The following is a 22887-nucleotide window of genomic DNA, read 5'->3' as shown; positions in this document are numbered from 1 at the left end:
CGGGGTCAAATACAGGGAGGTTGTGTAGGGTAAAGCCGTTTAACTCACTGTACCTACCTTTAAAAGCTGACACAAAACTTTTATGTGCTAAATTAATGACGTAATTCATGATACAGGTAAGAAACTGATGAGTTTTAGCGAGAAAATGTATTATAAGGGAAAAACAGGCATTCATTAAAGGCTGTTGGTACCCTCAGCTAAGATTTTCTCCACCTACAACACTTTTCTGGATATACATCAGATTTCTATATTTAAGCCCTTTTCAGAAATGGAAGACATATTATTCCTGGCTTTATCTGTCTATTTCAGATTTTCTCCTGCCACGGGTTCTGTAATGGATTATTTAGATATGAAAATATAGTGCGACCACTTCGGCTTGTGAGATATTTGACACCTGGTGATAAGAAGGGGCTGTGATGCGGCCAGAGTATAGCAGTGAATTGAAAAGTAATGATCTATGAAAGAAGATGGTGGTCTGAAGTCTCTTACAGGAGGGAAACTTATTATGATCATTGACCATGTGAGTGCAAGGGATGCTCAGCCCCTGTTTTTACAGTGAGTCCCCCACAACATTTTCTCATCATTTTCATTGGTTATTAGACACAGAATTCTGCAGCCTATTTTATAATGTCTGACAGTGCCCAGGCACAGATTGATAAGACATTAAATTAGAACTCTCATTCGCTCACAAATGAAGTGTTTCAGATATTCATTACTGAAATGATAGAAAATATAGGGAAGGGCATCCCATGAGGAAAAATCATTTCAGCCATGTTAACGTGGCCCTATAGATGGGAATGTTGGTCTTTTGGTCGGTCCACCGCTTACTTCCAGACTGAAATGTCTCAACAAGTGTTGGATGGATTGCTGTGGAAATTTTTATACAGATATACATCTTCCCCTCTGGATATATTTTAATCACTTTGTAAACCTCTGACTTTTCCTCTAGCGCCGTCATGAGGTCAAAATTTTAATTTGTCCAATACTTTGGTTTATGACCAAATACCAGCAAAAGTACTGACATTCCCATCAGCCTCAGATGTACTTTCTATTTAGTGCTAATTAGCAAGTGTTTGCGTTTGCATTGTCATTGTCAATTAGAGTGTTACGTTTAGGTCAAAGCAGCACTGTGCCTAAGTACAGTCCTCAAAGCCAATAGCATGGCTGTAGACTCATAGTCTGGCTACAGAGAAGAAGAATTCCTTAACTTAAAACTGGCTAATTTACAGTGTTTTCTGGTTTATAAACCTTTTTTTTTTTCATTCTGCATAATAGGTGATAATTGAGTGAAACATTTTATGTAACCAGGAAGATCTCCTTGAGGTTAGCAACCTCTTTGTCAGCATCACAAGTTTCAGACAGGACAATACAACATCAGGCACACAAAAACGCAATACTGAACCAGGTGACAATGTATGAAGGCTTAAATTAGCTAAGAACAAAGAAGGAGGTTACAAATGTCATTATAAGGAAAGGAGGAAATGAATCATTCACCATAGAAATGATATGGAAATTATTTCAGTCTGGGATAACATGTTTTTCAATTTAATATCTCTGCAAATTATTTCAAATAATAATAATTATTATTTCAAATTACTTCAAGTGGCTGGAGTAGAAAACATGAAAGCTTTCTTTCACATCTCTGTCCGTCCGCTGGGATACACAGCAGATATGTGTTTTGTGATCTAAGTTTATGACTGAAAAATGAACCTGTTGAAATAAGTCTGCAAAGATATGAAGGCTTTATAATTAAAAATATACCAATGACTCATACGACGCGCAGAATTAGATTCTTCTTGACTTAGAAAAAAACATTAACTCGGTTTTGACTGCATTCAATAAATGCTTGACTGGAATAATCTGAAACTGTAAAATATTAAATGCTGACTGTAGTTATGAAGTGCCACTATGAGGCCTAAACATGAGTACAAGTGCCATGTGCATTAATACCTAAATTAAATTACCTAAATACCTAAATATATATACAGAGAGAATAAAAGTGGGCTGAGCACAGAACCTTGGGACACTCCATTAGAAACAATAAGGCAGTTTGAATTGAGCCCATTAACTTTCACATAGTGATTCCTACCTCACATATAATTACAAAATCAGCCTCCTACTTGGGCAGACAACCATATATAAAGTAACCTTTGCAATAGCAAGAGTAGTACTATTCCTTCCTAAATCCAGACTGATGCTTAGACAAAGTAGTTAGCATTAAAACTGGCTACTCACAAGTGTTGTTTCAAGAATTTTAGCTAGCAGACATATTGGAAATAGGCCTCTTATTACTTACAGAGGAAGCATTGCCACCTTTCCACAATTTAAGAATTTCATTAGTAACAAGGGTAAGATTATAAATGTGTGTGAGAGGAATAGTAATGAGATCTGCAATAACGTTTAAAAAATAAGCATCTACATTGTCCGGACCAGCAGGTTTCCTTACATCCATTTTAACTAAGGCTTCTGGTACCTCAGTGAAGGTGAATGGCTTACATCGAAAACTTTCAGTACCAGTCACATAGTCAGTGACATCTAATGCCTTACCAGTTAGAGAGCTAGTACCAGAGCTGGAAAGACTGGGGAACAATTCAACATACTAAGACTATCAGACACTGCAGCTTCTTATTAATGTAAGGAGGCAGATCATTAAAAACATTTTTTAGCAGGTAAGGATTTAATTGATCTCCAGAACTTTCTGCAGTCTTTAAGACTGTCAGTGGTAGAATGGAAATCATTTTCAGATTTTGCATTTTTAATGTTAGCTGTACATTGATTCTTCAATTGCCTAAAATGGGGCCAATCTAACTCAAAGCACATCTTTCTCGCTTTAGCCCAGGCTTTGTTTCTTTCATGCAGCATGTTAGACAGATCATCAGTGAACCAAGGATTATTTTGGCCTTTTATTCGATACTTTCGAAAAGGTGCATGCTTATATAAAATTCTAATAAAAGAAAAGAAAAATTACCATGCAGTTTCTGCCTCACTGACAAATTTCTACCCCAATCAAAGTACAACTAATCCTGTTAGCAGCCTAGTTCTACAAAGTTCTTCATATCACATTTAGTAATTAATCGAAGCTTGGACTGAAGCTTTAGGGACCTGAGTGTCTCTTATGCTATAACATAATGGTAACTGAAATCATTCGCAAAGCACACCAACTTCTGAATATTTATGTTGATCACAGAATCACAGCATCAAAATGAGCTCAATTAGTCAAATGAGATGAAGAAATTTAGAGTTTGGGTGTGTAGGACTATCTACAGTTTGAGCCACATTGAAGGAAACACAGATCTTTGAAATCGTCTGATTTTAACCAATCCCACTTTGGATCACTAAATAAAACAATGTCCGTATAATCAATATGAGATAGGTGATGAGCCAAGGAGGACAGAGACTCAGTCACTGTGGATGGGGTCTTTAACACCCTACCACTATGGTATTAAGAGCTATAGTTAATTCAAGATTTAAAACCAAGCGGTCCTACTATTTGCTTATAGGTTTAGAAACCAAGGTACAAGCGTGAAATTTGTTTCTACTATATGCTAGGAACAAAAACATCAGCATCAGTTGCCTGTGCAAAGATATGAATGAAACCCAATTTTGTTACTAAACTACTCACGTTGGAGTGAATAAAATCCAAGGCCAGATCTTCTACAGATGTGTCTATGTATTCATATTGAGGCCCAGGGATAGGCTGAACATTTCCAGGTGTCAGGAGTTACAAGACAGTAATGCTTAGTTTTCCTATAGGATGCATTTTTGTGTTATGATCCACAAAATCAGCAGAGGGGTAAATTAATTTTAGGCAATGACTCTGAAGCACGATATAAGGAAAATAGCGTAAACATATTGGCGTAAAGACTTAAGAGCCAAAATAGTTACGCAGGCAAATACAAACAGGTCCAAAATCATGAGAAGTAACGAGCCATCTACCAGGAATGCCCAAGGTAAAGAACCAACACATGCCTCAGTGGGCTCATAATGAGAAAGCTTCACACTCCAAGACAGTCAATAGAGACGGTGAATAAAATTAAGATAAACCTCATAACTGTCCAAAGAAACGTGGTCATGAAATGTGGCTGTCACATAAACTATTTATATTGTATTGAAGTTTCTGTTGCTCAGTTTTAAAAGAGCCAAGCTTTTCCTGTAATAACAGCGGACAGCATTTTATAACGATCCCCTTCAGCTGGTGTTTATGATCAATCACGCTGGTATTCTACTGTTCAGATATGCGTAAGGAGCAGTAGCTGAGGCAGGTGCATATACTGTGCGTGATACAATAACCCGCATGAAAGTGGACTGGGACAGGTGGAGGTCCTAAGAGTCACACCAAGTTTGGATTTCTGTTAATGTCGCAGAGGCACACAGGACCAAAAGCATACCTATAGAAGTCGGATAGGCGGCAATCCTTACCCTGCATGAGGGTAAACAGGAACAAGTCAGCGACAGCTAGATCTGTGAGTAACTCCAATTTACATGAAGGCCAACTTGTGGCCATAGGGTAGGACAATAACACCCCAATGTTTCATTAAATCACACATGCACACCACTGCAGCAGTACAGGGACGAACGGGTAATCACAAAGTCATCGTGGTGAGTCAGAGGCCATCATTATCCATCAGGTGGTGGAATACAGATTGCAGCAAGCATCAAAGTTAAAAAACTGTCAGATCATAAATTAAAATGCTTTGTAGATACGGACATGCCAAAAAACATATGTTGGAGCAAGATTTCCCATAGAGGTGTTTAAAAAAATAAAACAAAGACTACACGGACACAGACAAATGGATGTGCCGCCATGTTGGAGAGTGATGGGTAATAAGTCCTGGCACCTCTGAAGAAGATGGAACAAGATTAGCATTCAGTCTCTGGGCTCATTGAACCTGCTTCAGTCTTTACTTTAATCTGACAGAAATCTGTTCAGACTTGTGTCATGTTAGAAGTGATACAGAAATGTTAAAAAGTCTGACCTTTTAAGATTTTAGTCATGACGTAACGAGGTGCATGTGTGAACAGGCTTTAGTTTGACCTTAAGAACAACAGATTTGTACTCAAAGTGTCCTTAATATTACTTGCTACTTGATTAGAGTATGAATTGTATTATATAAACAAACTTGCCCTGCCCTAACATTACATTGCTGATAGCATCCAAGAGCTCAACTTAGCTATGTTCCATTTCACTGGTCACAGTCTTCAAACGATGTGGCCTACAAAGTTGTAGCGGGCTGAACCTGTGCAACCAACATAAATTAGACTGAAGAGGATTATTCATAGCATCATCCCTAGCTCCCATAAACCTCAAACACCTAAACTGTTTCATGCTGGGTTTGGGATACTGACAGAGCTTGTCTTGGCTGCACTGGAGGAGCCTGTGAAATGTTTTTTTTAAACCCACTATGGCATGCTCAGTGTTGAAATGTGGATTTGATAGATGGCAGCCCCTGAAGTGGGACACAGCATATGTCTGTGCTCCCAAGTCACCAACCTTACTGTGCGCTCATGCACTTATATTGGCCATTCTTTTTTTGTTCTTTTCAAAGAGTTTTATTTTGGAAGGACGCAAGATGAACACATCAGCTGTATCCTTTGATTACCTATTGCGGGTTTCTAGGGCACACGTGTATCTGTGCATCTGAAAGCCTATCACAGTTGATGATACTTCACACTTTCACTGCCTCCTCCTCCTCACTTTTGTTCCTCCTCATCCTCCCTGGCCTGCCTCTCCCTCCCTGGGGTCTCTCATTTCTTTTTCTACAAATCCATTTTTAAAAAGCTTTATAATTGGGTAATGTTATAATATATGTCTATCACTAAATAAAGATTGTACATCCTGCATGACATTACGTATATTTTTTTTTTACCTCTTTTTAAATCAATTTTGCCTTTAAACCATTAAAGAAACTGCAGTTTGAGTTAATAGAATTATATGATAAAGTGATTAATGGCAGCTAAATCCAAAATAAAATTAGAGAATTATATGGTTTTCTTTCTAAATATTCTATCTTTTCATTTGCTGTTTAAAGCTGTGTTTGAAATTTGGGGAAAAAAATCTTGGCATGGCTTTAGATGATGATACATGGTCATGTACAGTTATTCATACATATATTCATATATTTTATCTCACACCAGTAAAATCTCAAAATAAGATTTCTCATAAGATGAAAAAGCAAAATCATTGAATCAATGCTAGATATGGAGGTAAATTTTAGCCCTCTTACAGCTAATGTTTTTGTAGATAACAAAAAATGGTGGATACTTTTTGTTTCCAGAGAGGAAGTTTGGGTATATTTCTGATGATTTTCTGGACCCCTTTTGTCTCATATTTGGAAAATTTTCAGATGTTAGGACATTGTTAGGACGATTTTGTTCTAAGATCGATTTTTTTTCCTTAATGGGTTTGTACTCTTCATGTGATAATCTCCCTTTTTCATTTTTTTAAAAAAATTCACAGAATTCTACACTTTGGGAAATATGCTTATTAGTTACATGAGAAGATTGATACTGCTCTCATAACTGTGTGCTAAAGATGAAGCTTGAGCAAACAGCCAGTTAGCTTAGCTTAGCGCAAAGAGTGGAAAGGGGATACAGCTGGCTCAGTTTAAAGTAATAAAATCCACCAACCAGTACCTCTAAAGCTCACTAATTAACATGTTTTATCTTGTTTGTTTAACCTATAGAAAAACCAAAGTGGAACAACAACATATTGTGCCTTTATGTGGAGTTACAGTATGTCCCGTATTATTTTTTTCCGTCTTTGTAAATTAACCTTTGATCCTCTTTGTTGATAATATTACAGCATTGAAGGTGGACCAAAAGGCATGTATATGGTCTGATAACAGTGGTGGTACTGAACACAGAGGAGCAGTGAGCAGAACTGGAGCGCAGTAGAAAGGTGAAAGGTGACACAACTTGCATGAGACTACGTGTGTGGCTAATGCAACTTGCTCTGGTGCTCAACCTAGACGTTCACCTGTGGTCTTACAGTGACAGGCCATCGGTAGATCATGACTTTTCAAGGATGGGGTCAACTCTGCAAATTCTAATGAAGGGAAGCTGTTAGCAACTATTCATATTTTACTAGAACAGTTACCCTAATTAACCCTTCTTTTGTTAAAGGTATGCTATGCAGGATTTGTTGGTTACCGTTTGTAAAAACACCATTCAAAGTTGGTCCCTCCTCCCGGCTCAATGAGCGAGAGAGAGAGCAGCTGTGGCCGAGCAGGCTAGAGAGTGAAGGAAGAGAGGGATCGTGTTAGCAAGAACAAAGCAGTGAATCAGAGAATGATATAAATCGATATAAAACGATATTTTCTGATTGTTCCACAGCGGTTACATTCTAACGCACAGATAAACACGCCCAGACCTCCGCGCAGCAATGTGGGAAGTTGCCGCACTGCCGAAGTGCACGCTTTTTCGCGCTGATGAGAGATGGAGAGAGCGATGTAACCTGGTCGCCACGTTTTTATAGAGTCCTGCCCTCACACCCTGCACACTGTTATTTGCTGGGGGCTCCACACCCGTTGTCCAAAGGTTGCAGCCAAGAAACATCCCAAACAGAGCAAAATAAGATAATAAGAAAATACTAGCATGGTTTCTGTAGATAAATACACCGCCACAGACTTGTAGTGGGTCATAAGTGATGATTGACAGGGATTACTTTAGTTTGAGTCTAAACATTGTTTTTTAGGAAAATCCTGCACAGTGTACCTTTAAACTCATTGTGTACCTACAGAGAAACCAGATGTAAGTGTTAGAGGAAAGGCAACTAAGGGGTGTTAGCTATATATTTCCATTTGATGAATCAAGCAGTGACAAAATTACAATACTTTTTTTCTAACAATCATATTAATCCATAACTTCTCTTCCTGCGCCAATGGGTCATCTTTCTAGTAGCACACCTGCAACACACTGCCAAAAGTGCTGAAGCCTGAAGCTAGCATTACCTGACCTCACAAGCATGAAAGAAGGTAAAGTAAGGTCAGAGAGAAATAGCAAGATAAAATATAGCAACAGCAAGGCTTGACAGAATACAGTTAAGTCCATAAGTATTTGGACAGTAAAAGTCCAAATCCTTTGCAGCCAATGACTGCCTGAAGTCTGGAACCTATGGCCATCACCAGATGCTGAGTTTCCTCTTTTGAGATGCTTTGCCAGGCCTTTTCTGCAGTAGCCTTCAGTTGCTGCTTTTTTTGTGGGTCTTCTGCCTTCAGTTTTGTCTTCAGTAAGTGAAAAACATGCTCAGTTGGGTTGAGGTCAGGTGACTGACTTGGCCATTGAAGAATCTTCCATTTCTTTGCCTTGCGAAGCTTCTGGGTTGCTTTCGCAGCATGTTTTGGGTCATTATCCAATCCGTACTCTGAAGCACCGTCCCATCAGTTTTGCAGCTTTTGGCTGAATCTGAGCAGATAGTACAGCCCTATACACTTCAGAATTCATGCTGCTACTTCTATCAGCAGTCACATCATTGTCAATGGAACTGGGTCAGCACTGGCAGCCATACATGGCCATGTCATAATACTGCCTCCACCATGCTTGACAGATGATGCGAAGGATGTGGTCCCACCCATACACCCACCTGACTCAAATGCGTGTACACACACACAGCTGTCAATCATGACACCACACCTCCTTTTATAACATCAAATAAACTCATTAGAAAAATGAACACTTGAACATACATCAACGTGATAAGAACTACCTAAAATGATAGACACCATCTTTGGGAAAAAAAATATTTGATGTATATTTTTGATTTTTGATTTTGGTCCATGTCCCATCTGCTAACATTGAGGGGTGTATGACCTACACTGCAGCCAGCCACCAGTAGCCGTTCGAGATGTTTTGGTTCACTTATAGGGAGCTGTCATGTCGTCCATCTTTATACACAGTCATTGCTGTTGCTCTTAAGGCTAAATCTGGCAATATTAACACTAGTGAAGAAGGCAGCGTAAGCAAGTCAATTGACAGCAACTGTGAAAAGCACTAAGAAAAGAAAGCAATTCACAAGTTCTGCCCTCATGTACTTAACTGGTGCAAGTATTATAATGTATTTTATAGATACAATGCTACATACAGTATGTTTTTTGCATCTTAAAATCACTGATAGCAGGAGCTGTAAGGAGGGATGCTGGGTGGAGTGGAGTGGAGCATCATCTGAAGGTAGATCAGTCAGTCAAACTATAAATAGAGGCTTTCCGGCTGAGCTCGCAGGAGCACATGCAGGCAGCAGCAGGTGGAAAACTGTTAAATTCAGCGAATAAGCCCTTCCCTGCTCATATCCCTCTTGTGTTATTTGTACCGAATCTCTGTGGAGAAGATGCCAAATGTCACAGTGACTGTCATGGTGCACTGCTAGGAGTTCTTTATATCTAGAACATGCAGTCCCAGGGCACAGGCATAATCGGTAAGTATAAGTGGCTGAATTCCACTAAACATTTTTATGTACATATCTCCTAACGTGTAGTGCACAATATGTATGTGTGTGTGCATGTGTGTGCGTGTGAATAGTAGTATTGCAGTTAAGTCAGTTAAGTACTTTTTGCATAATCCTGCTGACAAATAAACCAACCAACCAACCAACCAACCAACCAACCAGCCAACCAGCCAACCAACCAACCAACCAAACAAACACAGTCGGGGTCACATTACCTCCTTGGCAGAGGTAATTAGGTTCAGCTTTGAAAATTTGCAAATAACTGAAGTTATAAACAACTAAAACTCAAAGACTCAATTTATATCAATAGTTGCCTCTGTTTACAGGGGAGAAAGAAATGCAGTTTTGCGTAGAAGCCTCATTAATGAATTAAGGTCCACAGCCTGTAGCTAACCTGAAAATTAAAAAAAAACCTGAGTAGTTATCTTCAAAAGCTACTTATTCGATATGATGGAAGTCTGGACTCAGAGTTATTAAGTTGATAAGCTTGGAATATTAATATTACATGCATAAAAATTGAACTAGGACATTCCTACTACTGACACTGAGGTGTTGTGATCAGCTAGACAGTTTCAGTACAAATGATCCTCTACTTTTTAGGTGTTCTTGAACCATAACCATAACTTGTTCGTAATGGTGTTTGACATTGGTTTTTCTTTTGCTAACAGTTGATTTTTCATAGCACATAAAAACTGGAGTGGAAGTGGAACTTTGAGGCCTTGGAGACTAGAAAAAAAGGTTTTTACGCTTAAGTGGTGTATTGAAAAAAGCTAAATGCGACAAAGTGCAATGGAAACAGACTTCTCACTACATGTGGCACCATTATGAGGTTTATCAATTCCTCAGTACACATCTGTTTTGTGGATTTTCTCAGTAACTGTCTTGTCTCCCCTCCCAGGTCCACACTGTATTCAAGCACTGGATTTCTCAGTAAGGCCAAGAGGTACACAAGCATTCAATATACATGAAATGCTCTTTACATGGCAGCTATCTCTGATATCCTGGGATTATCATTCCGATGTTCAGATTTCTTTATGAAGAGGGCAGGAAAAGATCAACATGGGTTTTTTCCACCAAAGAAGAAACACCCAGAAGAACCATCCTGAGTCCAGTTCTGTCTGAGGTTTTATCCAGTTGGAAGGGCGTTTTTCCTTTCATTGTCACCAAGTGCTTGCTCATGGTGGGAACAGCTGGTGTTCTCTCTATTATCCTGAAAGGTCTTAACATTACTCTGTAAATTGTCTTGAGATAGTGTATGTCGTGATTTGGTACTATACAAATAAACCTGAATTGAACTGAATTGAATTGAGTGAGTGGTATTGCTGCAAGCAATCATAAGAAGCAGTGAAATTGTGGTTGTAAGGTTTGGGCAGGAGTACGGGAGGAGGTATGTGTGTGTGTGTGTGTGTGTGTGTGTGTGTGTGTGTGTGTGTGTGTGTGTGTGTGGGTGTGTATGTGTATAATTGCAGTGATGGTGAGTGGGTGTAGCTTAATTAAGTGGGTGTCAAAGAGTCTATTTTCTTGTCATTCCAAAGTGCTGTGTGTGTCCTCTTCTTCATTGTCCTAATCCGTCTGTGCTGTGTGGCAGCCTGACAGCAGGATCAGAGCTGCAGCCGGGCAGAAGATGGTGCTGGTAAGGTCAGAATATATTACACTTTCCTTTAAGATTTATTTAAAAAATTACTTTCCTTTACATTATTATATCTTTTGCATGCACAAAAACTGCTCCCTCTTTCATTATTTTAGTTTGCATATGCAAGAGCTCTTTTGCATATGCACACTAAAATAATGAAAGAGGGAGCAGTTTTTGTGCTCACCTCATTAGACTCTCTCCGATGCATAGCTCTCCGATATCAAGAGACAAAGCCAACAAATTGTTTAAATGATTTACCTGCACTGTGCTCAATAGCGTATGGCTTTGAGCGTGTATTTGTGATCATGAGAAATCATGCTGCATATGCACGCAGAAATTTTAAGTTAACTTTTACACTAACTAGCAAAGTGTGGGAGTCATGTTGGCTCTTGAGGCATTTCTTGACTCAGAAGACAAAGACAAATACCTTTTCTCCGTTAGCGCTCCCCAACACATAGCAGCCCATGATGTGGATGAGGTTGGGCTCTGGGTTCAGCTTACTCATCAGCCGGCTGAGCCGCCGCCAAAACCTGGTCATACAGGAGAAGCAGGAGGTTAAGAGAATCCACTACCAAGGTAGGAGCAGCAGAGGAGATGAGAAAAGTGAGATAGTAAGAATGTTAAGGTCAAAACTGAGTGATGGTTTGATGGGGAATGAGTAACTGCATGATAGTCACAATTATAAACCGAATTTGGAGGCAACTTACACGCTATTTTTTTAGGATGAAAATTAGAATTGAATAATCTGCTGAAACGACTTTGTTTGAGTGAATACTGCCTGTTCTTTGCTCTGAGTCATTATGATAGAATTACAAAGAACATATGCCACATTTTTCTCAGAAATGTTTAACTCGAGTGGATGGTGATGTCCTCAACCCTGAGAAAATACCCACAGATTATTGGTTAAACCTACAAAAATGAAGTAAGTCTTACTGGATCATGTCTTCCTCCTTCTCCACCTTGGCAAAGGTGGCCACTTTATTCTTCAGCAGATACAAATGTCCTGGACCTCCCTGGGGAAAGGGGTTTGTGTTACTATAGATCTGCATACGTATAAAAGTCACATGACTCCTTTAGATACTGTAGAATTTAAATATTCTTTTATCTGTAAAATATCAGTTCAGTACTAAAATCCATGAGCCACCAGAAAAAACCAATGTTGCTGACAAAGACCTGAGGAGAAACACTGGGCCGATCATCTTAAAATAAAGAAACGTGTCAACCACAATAACTTAGTACCTCTTATCATTAAGTGGCTCATTCAACCATTTTCAATTCTGTATGCATAAGAATAGCAAGCCTAAATGTGTTATTTGATATTGATTATGCCCACTATATTTCATCAAAGCAGCAGGAGATGTGTTGCGTTATTTGACAGGGCTGCAAATGAGAGCAGCATGCGGGTGGAAGATACTATCTACACGTACGGAGCACTAGTTCACTTACAGTACCCATCATTTCAGACCTGCACTGTTCCTTTAATATCCATGTAGTAAATTAGGACACGTGTATCTGTCCAAACTGTCCAGAGTCTCTCTGGTTGATGGGAGATGTAGGCAGAATATTCATAAGATACCCACATCAGGATCCCACCGAGCTCGGCTGAGTGTCTCCGTGCAAACATGCCACTTTACTGCTATGAAACTGAGGCCTGAACCTTTTGTTTGGCCTGTAGTTTTAATAATGGCTGGCACAAGTTGATTTTTTTTTTAAATCTAAGCTGCCAACAGGCAATATATGACACAAAAAAAAAGAGAACTTCGAAGGATCTGCTGAAGATTAATATCTTCAGCAGATCATTTGAAGCATAACAACTAGTTAGTAAGTACTAACCTGATTTATTGTAACCCAACACTAATTAAAAAAGGAAACCGTGACCCAATAATGTCACAACATTTCTCAAATCTGTCTCTCTCGTCACTCACCTGGCAGAAAATGAGCATGTTCCAGATTTTACAGCCTTTCCTGTAGGCTGACAGCTTTTTCTCTATCTCCTCTGGTGAGAGACAGTTACACATAGAGGGGGAGAAAGACAGGTGTCACTTTCCCACTCAGCCATAATGGTGAGAGACATAAACTGGCTGTCCCCTGAGACACACACATACACATACAATTTTGAGCAGAAAAACAATGAGTCATCTCGGCACTCCAGCAAACTCAAACTTATTCCGCCCTCACCTTTTGAGCATTTACACTTGGAGAATAATTTTCACTGGAGAGTTAACATTTAAAAAAAAAAAAAAAATAAGAACACGTCATACTCACCAAGAATGTCATCAAATGTAGCACGTTCATGGTCCTTTAAATGGAAAATTAAAACAGAATTATTATTTAATGAAACCCTGATGAGCAGAAATTGATTTAAAAGGGAACAACCTGCTGATTTTCTACAAAGAACATTAGCTGATTTACAGCCATTAGCGCAATCAGATTTCTTTTAGACATTATTCTAAGAGTGTTAATTCTACTCTTTCACAATTACACCTATTCAACTTCTGAAGAGTGACATACAACAAGGGTACAATAAATTCCAATTAATCATAAACATTTCATCTCTATCCCCTAGAATAGTGGTTCCCAACATCTGGGTTGGGACCCTTCCAAAGGGTCACAAGGTAAGTCTGAGAAGTAAGGTGATTAACAGGATAGGAAAAGTACATCTGTTTTTTACATTTTTCTTAAGACCTCTGTGAAATCCTTGCTTTGATAGTAGTGAATTATGGGACAATTTTACATTTTCAGCAGTACATTTTTCTGATGGGAATGTGTTTTATTTTTTGCAGGTATTTGGTCATAAACAAATTTATTTGACAAATTAAAATGTTGACCTGATGATGGCGCTAGATGAAAAATTGGATGATCACCAAAGTGATTACAATTCATCCTGAATAGAATATGAATATATGTCCCAAAGTCTATGCTAATCCGACCAATACTTGTCAACAATAAATGTCAACCTAACAGTGACACTGCAGGAAAAGTCAGGTGGACACCAGATTGAGTGGGATTTATCATGTGAGAACCATGAATATCTGTACCAATGCTTTTGCCAATAAACCAACTAGATGCTGAGATATTTCACTACATGAGTGAAAACTTTGAGCTGTGGGTGGCACTAGATAAAAAGCCAGGAGATAACCAAAGTCAGTAGGTTTCATTATCTGAAAAATCTGATGTTCCTACACAGCCCTGGCTCTTTAAATGGGAAAAAAAACAAAATGGCTCACACCAACAACGTTAGTTAGATTACTTGTTGTCTCGTTGTCTGCTCTATATCATAATATTTGCACATACAACATGCAAAGGGTTTTATAGCCACGAACACCCAACAAGCACAAGTTTGCTAGCGCAGTGGATTTATTTGGTTGGATGCACAATTCCAAATCCAATGCCAGGTAAGATTGCCCCTTGTTAGCTAAGCTACCAACCTACAGTCCTCTCTTCTGTCACTGTAGTTTTGAAAAAACCATCTAAACAACTAATTCTTGCAAGTTTTTACTCCGTTGTGTTTTGGATGCTGTGTTTGTTTGCACGTCGTTTGTTTGGTGACGTTTTGTATTATAAGCTTTGTTTTCTTCAGCTAGGAAAAAGAGTATCCACCATTGTGTTGTTGCCTTGGCAATGCGCATAGATGAACTTGGGGGGCGGAGCTTCTGAAGGAGCAGAGACAATCAGCTTGCGCGGGTAATTGGGGAACAGGTTTATATGCACTATAGTAAACTGGTGACTGTAAGAGTGTTGTTAAATATAGCATTTCTCATCCACCCCAGTATTATTTTGGAAGCAGAGAGAAAGACACTCAGGCAGAACGGAGCTCCTTTCCACATCGCAAAGCGTCTGAATTTAATACAGTGTAAACCGACTGATTTCGACTTCTACAGGTCACTTTTCGTTAGTTTCATCTTCAGACAGCCCTTGGGCGGACTAATTTTAAATATGAGGATGTGTGCTTGTATGTTTTTACTTACAGCGAAGGAGATGGAGATGAAACAATGGATTTGTGTCTGTTTTACGCCCCAGAAAAAGTGAACAAGTGAGTGCCCAAAATGAATGTTGCAATGTACTATAACTTTCTAGTGTTATGTTCTCTTCCCTGGATAAAAAAACAATCTGGAACACAACAAAAGATTCGCTTTATATTTTCATTTGAAAAGACAACAATAGCAAGGTGCCACTTAACAGAACCTAAAGCCAGTATATTGCTTATGAGAGACACCATTTCAATCCGATGACTGATAGCGTTCTTCTTCACTCAGACAAAAATGAACCCTACATACTTGACTGAATGGACCCATCACTTACTGGGATGTCACTGGTTTTGCTTATGATTTTCAAACTGGAAATGGTGGATGGAAATTTGACCAACTTCCTGTTGTAATTTTTCTGGATAGTTAAGTATGTTGGAAAATGAGACGTAGGTGTATCTAAACAAGTTGACGCACATCAACCTCATCTCCCAGTGTAGGGGACATGTGCATTGCCCTTAACTGTTTGGTCCAGGTTTAAATAGCCCAACACATGTTAGATGGACTGACATGAAATTTGGTACAGTCACTCATGGCCTGTAGAGGATGAATCCTCATAATGTTGATGATCACCTGACTTCATTTAGTGCAGCAAATCAAAATTTCCACTTGTCTAACAGTGTTGATGACAGAATCCCTCTAAAACTAATCAAATTGTCATCGGTCTCAGTTGTACTTCCAAGCTGAAGTTGACAAAGTAAAGCTTAGACTAGGGCTTGGAAATATTGCCAAAAAAAAAAAAACCATTCTTGATTTTTTCAAGCTTGGGAGTGATTTGCAGTTTTAATCGATTTACTTCTTGCGAAATGCAAGAAAACTAAAAGACAACCAGAACCTCATATATATGTGACTTCATGTGCAAGAAAAAAAGACCTGCACTACCTGCAAGGCTGTCATCATGTATAATACAGGCTATCCCAAACAGCTGTGGACTTTTAATACCAGATGCTTTAATTAAGTAGGACACGAACATCCAACCCTAATAATAACTTACAGTACAGATAGAGGAGAGAGGTCAACACACTAATTCACTGGCTCCTGCCATTTGTATTTCAACAAGACATTAGAGCACAGACCAGTGAGCATAGTCTTTGTTTAGTCTGTTCCTCTTGTAGATGAGACCATTGAATTCAGTCTGAGATAGCCAGAGCAAGCAAGTCACCTGGAAACACAACAGTCCCAGAGAACTGTGATCTGTCTATAGTGTAACTAATCACATTAAAGTCTACGGGACTGATGTGACTGTAGCCAACCAGCAGCTATGTTACTTTTTTACGTTTTACACATTGTGCAAAAACAAAAATTTTAATTAATTGATTTAATTTGACATGTTGACCAGACTGATTGAACTGATGAAAGTTGGATTCAAGTGTGACAATTTAGAGCTAAGCCTGGCAGGCTGAGTCCCAGGTGTTCTGACAGGCAGGACTAAGGCTGCAAGGCCGAAGCCCTTTATGTGGAGACTCTTCTGAGGCCAGTGAGAAAATGTAAGAATAGCAATGTTCTATCTGAATTTTTCATCCATCTAACAATCTTTCTTCGTGTTTACATGCAACCAGTTAATAAATAAATACAGCACACAATGTCATAAACCTAAATACAAAACTGACGATGACTGATACTCACATAAAGAATGGGGATGATGGAGGGGTCATCCCTGCGGATGATGTTGGGAACATATTCAGCTTTCGGGACCTTGGAGGAGATCAGCTGTGAAAATAGGAAAAAAGAAAAACCTCATTATCACTGGCTCCATAGGTATGAAATATATGGCAAATATATGTATGGAATATTATCGATATATTTTGTACAATTTGGCTCAATCAATTTGAAAGTTAATGGCTAGGATCCTCACCATGATTTTTGGCGGGATGAAGTCTTCTTCACAGGTCAATCTCTCCATCTCCCTCTCGTCCTCCCACTCGGCATCCTCATCCATCCCTTCATTTAGTGTGCCCGAGGAGGTCTGAAGCTCACCACCTGGTTCACACACGCACACACACACACACACACACACACACACACACACACACACACACACACACACACACACACACACACACACACACACACACACACACACACACACACACACACACAGGAACAAAGGACAGGATGAAAGGATAACACACAAATGCGATTAGAGAGGGTGCTCCACTTAAAAGTGCTGCACCTGTTATTTTATTTTTCCAGCACAGAGGGGAGGAACGGAGAAGATAAAATCAGACCGTAAATGAAAAAAACATCACGATGACACTCTCCTCATGCACTCAGGCAGATGCAGACAACTACAACACAAAGCAGTAGGCAGATGGACAGCAGGTTGAAAGACGTGGACGGCTGTGGGAATGGATGGCAACAGCCACGTTCAAATACAAAGAGTAGGAGCATACACACAGGCAGAGTGGAGCCATAGGCCGCATATTGTAAACATACACTTTAGTCACACAGTGACTACAGTAAGAGTCTATGTGTGTGTCAGAATTCATCCGTCAGTCTCTCTGTGTCTATGTATCCTTCTATGTGTGTTTGTTTAGATGTGTCTGTGAGTGCTCTCATATGTTGTGTGTTTGCTTCCTTGCGCGTGTTTGTAAACACCATGTAGCTGAATACTCTCCCACACGCAGAAGGGTATGTGTGTGTCTACTTATGCATTGTTTTAAGATGAGGTGCTGCATTTTGTGTGTGTAAGCAAAAAAGAAACTGAGAAGTGTCTATAGAAAGATTGTGTATGTATGTACTACGGTATGTAGAGTCAGTGTCTGTGTTTTTGTGCATGTCTGTGAGTGACTGAGAGGGTATCGACTCACTGTCTCTGGAGTCATGCAGTGAGTCAGGCTTGACAGGGGTGGGGTCACTCCACGAGCGGCTGAAGCTCTTGGCCCGACGTTCGGCGAAGGCTGATGGAGTTGGGGGGAAGAGAGTCACTCTCACAAACCCACACACACACTCTCTTCAAAGCATAACTGACCCTAGAAATCAAGTGTTCTGTCTTACTGATCCAGTGTGGCATGAAGAACATTGACACTAAAGTGATTCTAATGCATGGGTTAGATAACTGGCCTTGTTTTTTTTACGTTAACAAAGGGCTAAGTGGTTATTAAATAATTTTAATTGAAATGTTTTTGTGTTATGACGGTATTTTTTCATCATTCTACAACATTCTGTAGTACAGTCTTCAAAAGTTCTTAAAGAGTAACTTAGATAAATACTGGATTTTTGCTGACCTCCAGTGGTTTAACACTACCCACACTGTTGCAGTGATGTGGACATGTACTCCAGGGTGGGTCAGTACATCATAACAGCACTGTTGGATGTGGTTATAGGTGCGATCGAGCAGACTTCTGACTAGAACTGCAGCTAACAATTATTTTCTCCGTCGATTGATTAAAAATGTGTCAGTAAATAGTAAAAAACATGCCCATCACAAATTTCCAAAGCTCAAGGTGACGTCTTGAGTCCAAAACCCAAAGATATTTTATTTATCACATAACACAAAGACACACAGCAAATTCTTACAATTAAAAATCTCAAAATGTTCTTTTTGAACAGAGAGGGGCTGTCAGTTGAACTTGATTTGTAAAGTGACAAAAACACTGGTACCAAAGATTTTACTCAAAATCAACTCACAGGTGTCAGACATACAGAACATGAACAAATGGAGGTGCTGACTTTTATGGTGCTCAGTTCATCAGTGTAAGAAATTAACAGCACGTATGAACTGGGAGCGGCCTTATCGTGTTAGATACAAATGGCATTTAAAATTTCCTGCATACAGTCAATATGATAACTTCTTTTTCCAGAGAAAAAATGTGAGTGACTGCACAGTCACAGCAACAGACACACATTAACATACTTTACGTGTCTAAACGTAACGTCAGTCTAAACTTCAGTGCAGACTGACCTAATGAAAAACAAGGATTTTTAGGAATAAGGTTTTAATGATGTCTGATTCATGAAAACACTGTAACACAATATTCCATAAACGTGCACAGCACTGTCACTCCATACATAAAGCATGAGTAAGTTCTGATAAACCTCAGTTCCGATGTTATGATGGTACACACTGTAGAGCATGAGTGCATGAAAAGATAGTGACATCAGCACACATACATGCAAACAGATAAAAGACTAAAAGACTTACTCTGGGCCTTCATCCTGCGGCTGCCCACCATCCTAAGGTGTTTGCGGAAATTTCTTCCATTTTAGGGGAAGAGAAGGAAGAGACAGAGATATCAAGAATGAGGGACAGAACTAGAGAATGAAAGAATGCATCACACTTTAAGGCACTGATGAACAGAAAACACACACAGACGACAATTCTAAATATTAACCACAGGTGCCAGGTGCCAGATGTCCAACAAGTGGCCAGAGATGTGACAAGAAGACTCAGCTCTGAGTCTTCATTAAAAGCTCTATCCTGTGCCCCACATCAAGCCCCCGAGGAGCGATTTTGGCTTAGTGGCTGCACAGAGTATTGCAACTTCCATAATTATTGTGTGACGCACACTGGCCCAAAAAGCATGCTTCCCATACACAGTCATTGGAAAAGGAGCAGCTGGAAAACAGTGAATACATTTTTTGAGCATTACAAACCCCCCGAAATGACTCTTTTTATTATTAGAATGTGATCTGTTTGATAGAGTAATATTTGAAAAGTCTAGAAAAGCCTTATGATTAAATTATTTTTTATCTTATTCACGTGTGTAAGGATCCAACAGGAATTCAGCCAGAGGAAGTGTCAAGGCATAGTCACATGACTGCAGAAAAACATAAATTAATTTGTTCAACTTTGACCTGAGCTGCACTGACCTTTGAAGGCACAGCCAATCACTGATGACCACTGTTTGAACTGAAAGGACGCAAAAATAATTACTTGTGCTGTCGAATTTCTGCAACCGTACAATAACAAACTTGCCTCATATCAAAACCAGACAACAAAGATAATCACTTGTTGAAACATCAACATGCAGATGCAGCTACCAGGTTTTTTACAACATCATTGTTTGACTCTGAAACGTAGCAGTCTACTGCTACCAACATTAGCATTGTAGCTAACACTGCCTGTTTAGCACACCGCCACCGGGAACTTTGGAGTGGTTAATGCGCTGAAATACACATAATTCACAAAGCAAGACCCTTGTTTTTCTGGTGTAATGTGAATACACCGTCAGATGCGCGTGCTCTCAACTGCCTTAGTTGAAGGACTCTACTGAGCATGCTCTATGGGCCCAAGAATGCAGAACCATAAGGAAGTGTGAGGAGGCCTGTGGAGACTTTTTCAGCACATGTGCCCAGTGAGCAACTGTTATTGGAATGAATGGGGCACCTTTGAATGCGGTATCCATTTCTCCTTGAAACATCCTTGGTGCACATTCTAATGGTTAACATACATTATGCAACAGAATAACTTGCAAACCGGTTCCCCGGTTTGTACCTCTCATGTATTAATAAAAGCATCGGTGTTTCTGAAAAAGGAATACTTTGCAATGCCCTAACCATTTTGCTAAGAAAAATATTTCATCTGCTGCACAATAAGAGATTTTTTCTAACCTTCCGAAGAGCAGCTTTATTAAATTCGAAAAAAAGATGGTAGCTTAAAATAATGTAAGTCCTTGTGTACTTTGTGAACCAAATAACAAACTTCTGTTTTCAGTTATATTTGTCTACAAGGATGTATTCTATTATTTTATATGTCAAATAATGCAATGTAAAATAGAATTTTGTGTTATTTTCAGCTACCTTGATAGAAAACTGGTTAAGATTCCTTTTTTGTGCAGCAGGTGGAATATTTTTCATCCAGATTGTCAGATGCTCAGCTCTGTGACTTGAATGTAATGTTAATACATCAGATGCACAAACTCAGTGGTAAAACATGACTGAAAGCGTTGCTGCACTGACCTGTACTGGGTGGACATTTTTTTAGTCTATTTTTGATGTAGGACTGTGGCGAGGTTTTCACAAACTTATGAGACAGGAGCTCCTGTATATCTTGTGAATGAACTTTTTGAACTCATTGTCCTGTTAGTGACCAAGCTAAGAACCTGGCTAACTGACAGTTAGCGAACTAGCGAGTTCAGAGACCATGGGCGTGACAGACTACAGCTAGTCTGTTCCCAGCTGACTAGTGTGGTGTTAGCTTGCCGGCTACAGTAGCTCACCACCTCGCCCTGGGAGATAACGGGTTGTTTTTATTTTTTGAGTAATGCCTGATAATTACTACAGATACTGCATGCTAACGTCTAAGTGCCCAAAGAGGACAGAATTATCTATCTGATGGTAAAGTGGCTTCGGTACCAACCCTTTTATTATACATTGGACCAAACTCCCAAGAATCCAGTGCACTGCTTTAAACGATGAGTGTTTGAATTTTGAAATTACTCAGACATGTTATGTCCAACTTTTTATAAACCCCTGCAAGAGATTAAGTCAAAAGAAATAATCTTAAAAGGACCAACAGTTTTTGGACTCATTTAAACAGGAGATTTGAGAAAGACTATAGAATTCATGTTCCATCATCAGTATGGGAAATCACAGACTGAATTCTTGTCTTTAAGTTGACTCATTTCATCTTTCCTTTATCTTCCTTCTCAGTTGGGTGTCTGTCCGGTATGACTTTTACAGAGTTATGCTCCTGATCACAAACAATATCCTGAATTTTTTTTTTTTCATTACAGGCAATGTATGATTCATGATTTGTACCACTGGGGAAAGGGAATGGGACAGAGAGAATCAGAAAAGAGAAACAAAAACTAAGGAGAGTAAATGGAATACAGAAACAGCCTTAAGTGGTAGCAAGTGGAACAATGTGCGGCCCTAAAAACGTGGCTTTTTATTATTCATCAAAGCTTGTCTGACTGTGATGTGTCAGTGTAGTGCAAGTAGGCCTTGCATTCATTTAAATTTTTGTAACATATCCCTGAATTTGTTGGTCTTTCAGTGAAGCTATGAAAGCAAGAGCTTCTTGCAGCAGAAAGTACACACTACCTCAGCTAGGGTATATCAAAATTACTGGTGCTAAAGTGAATAGCTGGTCACAGGCACTCAACGGATTTTACACTTTAAAATTAGTTTACTCGAGATTGGGAACACTAATCAGCCTGTGAAAACAGTTGTATAATGGCTTCTGTGGTTCGGCTGGAGCTTTGTCAAACCAGGGAAGATAACCCCAGTGATGTCTTCAGGGGTTATCTAAGACTGGGCTTGGAGACCACAAATTTTTAATGGTAGCCTATATTACAAACCGGGAGTGTGGAGTTTGAAAGACATGGGGATGTACCAGGCAGGGAGGGTCTAAAAAAGAGAAGCTATTGAGTTGCATTATGGGAAATCTAGAGCTTGGCAGGTTTTGAGAATGGCCCGCTTTCTTTTTTAAATTTGTGTCTTGCTAGTCCCATAGTTTTACTGAAGTGCAATCCTTGGTGTGCACTTTCAATGAGGGCTCACCATGCACAAAAACATTACTTTCAGTCAAAACATAGACTTTGTTATTGATAACTAGCTACATTAACTGTCTTAAATCACAACAGTCCCATAAACTGCAAAGTGAATAGTTATACTTCACGCGCACCATTTGCAGTTAACGTGACTGTTAGCTGGCTCTGTCTAGTAAATCTAAGAGTCACATCTACAAGGGGAACAGTCTATTTTTTGAATATGCGAAAAATGACAGCCTTAAAACTGAAGCAGGACTTTTATGATCCTTGCACAACTGATTTGCACATACAGGCCTAAAAAGTTTGACAATTAAATCATGTTTCATTCTTGCTTTATTTTGCAGGAAATAAAAA

General features: G+C 39.3%; 1 protein-coding gene across 1 annotated transcript in view; it reads right to left on the bottom strand.

Annotated features, from left to right (window-relative positions):
• nsmfb (NMDA receptor synaptonuclear signaling and neuronal migration factor b) overlaps positions 1-22887 on the bottom strand; it is a 53205-nt gene that overhangs the window by 4825 nt on the left and 25493 nt on the right. Inside the window, exons 7-14 of the mRNA XM_040155975.1 lie at positions 19242-19294; positions 17908-17997; positions 16953-17077; positions 16724-16807; positions 13338-13371; positions 12998-13068; positions 12006-12085; positions 11500-11602 (exon numbers count right to left, since the gene is read on the bottom strand). Of these exons, the coding sequence (XP_040011909.1) occupies positions 11500-11602; positions 12006-12085; positions 12998-13068; positions 13338-13371; positions 16724-16807; positions 16953-17077; positions 17908-17997; positions 19242-19294 (640 nt within the window). The remainder of the gene's footprint in view (positions 1-11499; positions 11603-12005; positions 12086-12997; positions 13069-13337; positions 13372-16723; positions 16808-16952; positions 17078-17907; positions 17998-19241; positions 19295-22887) is intronic.

The sequence above is a fragment of the Xiphias gladius genome, chromosome 19 (genome assembly GCF_016859285.1).
Source record: "Xiphias gladius isolate SHS-SW01 ecotype Sanya breed wild chromosome 19, ASM1685928v1, whole genome shotgun sequence".
NCBI lineage: Eukaryota > Metazoa > Chordata > Actinopteri > Istiophoriformes > Xiphiidae > Xiphias > Xiphias gladius.
Note: the sequence above shows the minus strand (reverse complement) of the source record. Positions and strands in the feature narration are given on the sequence as shown.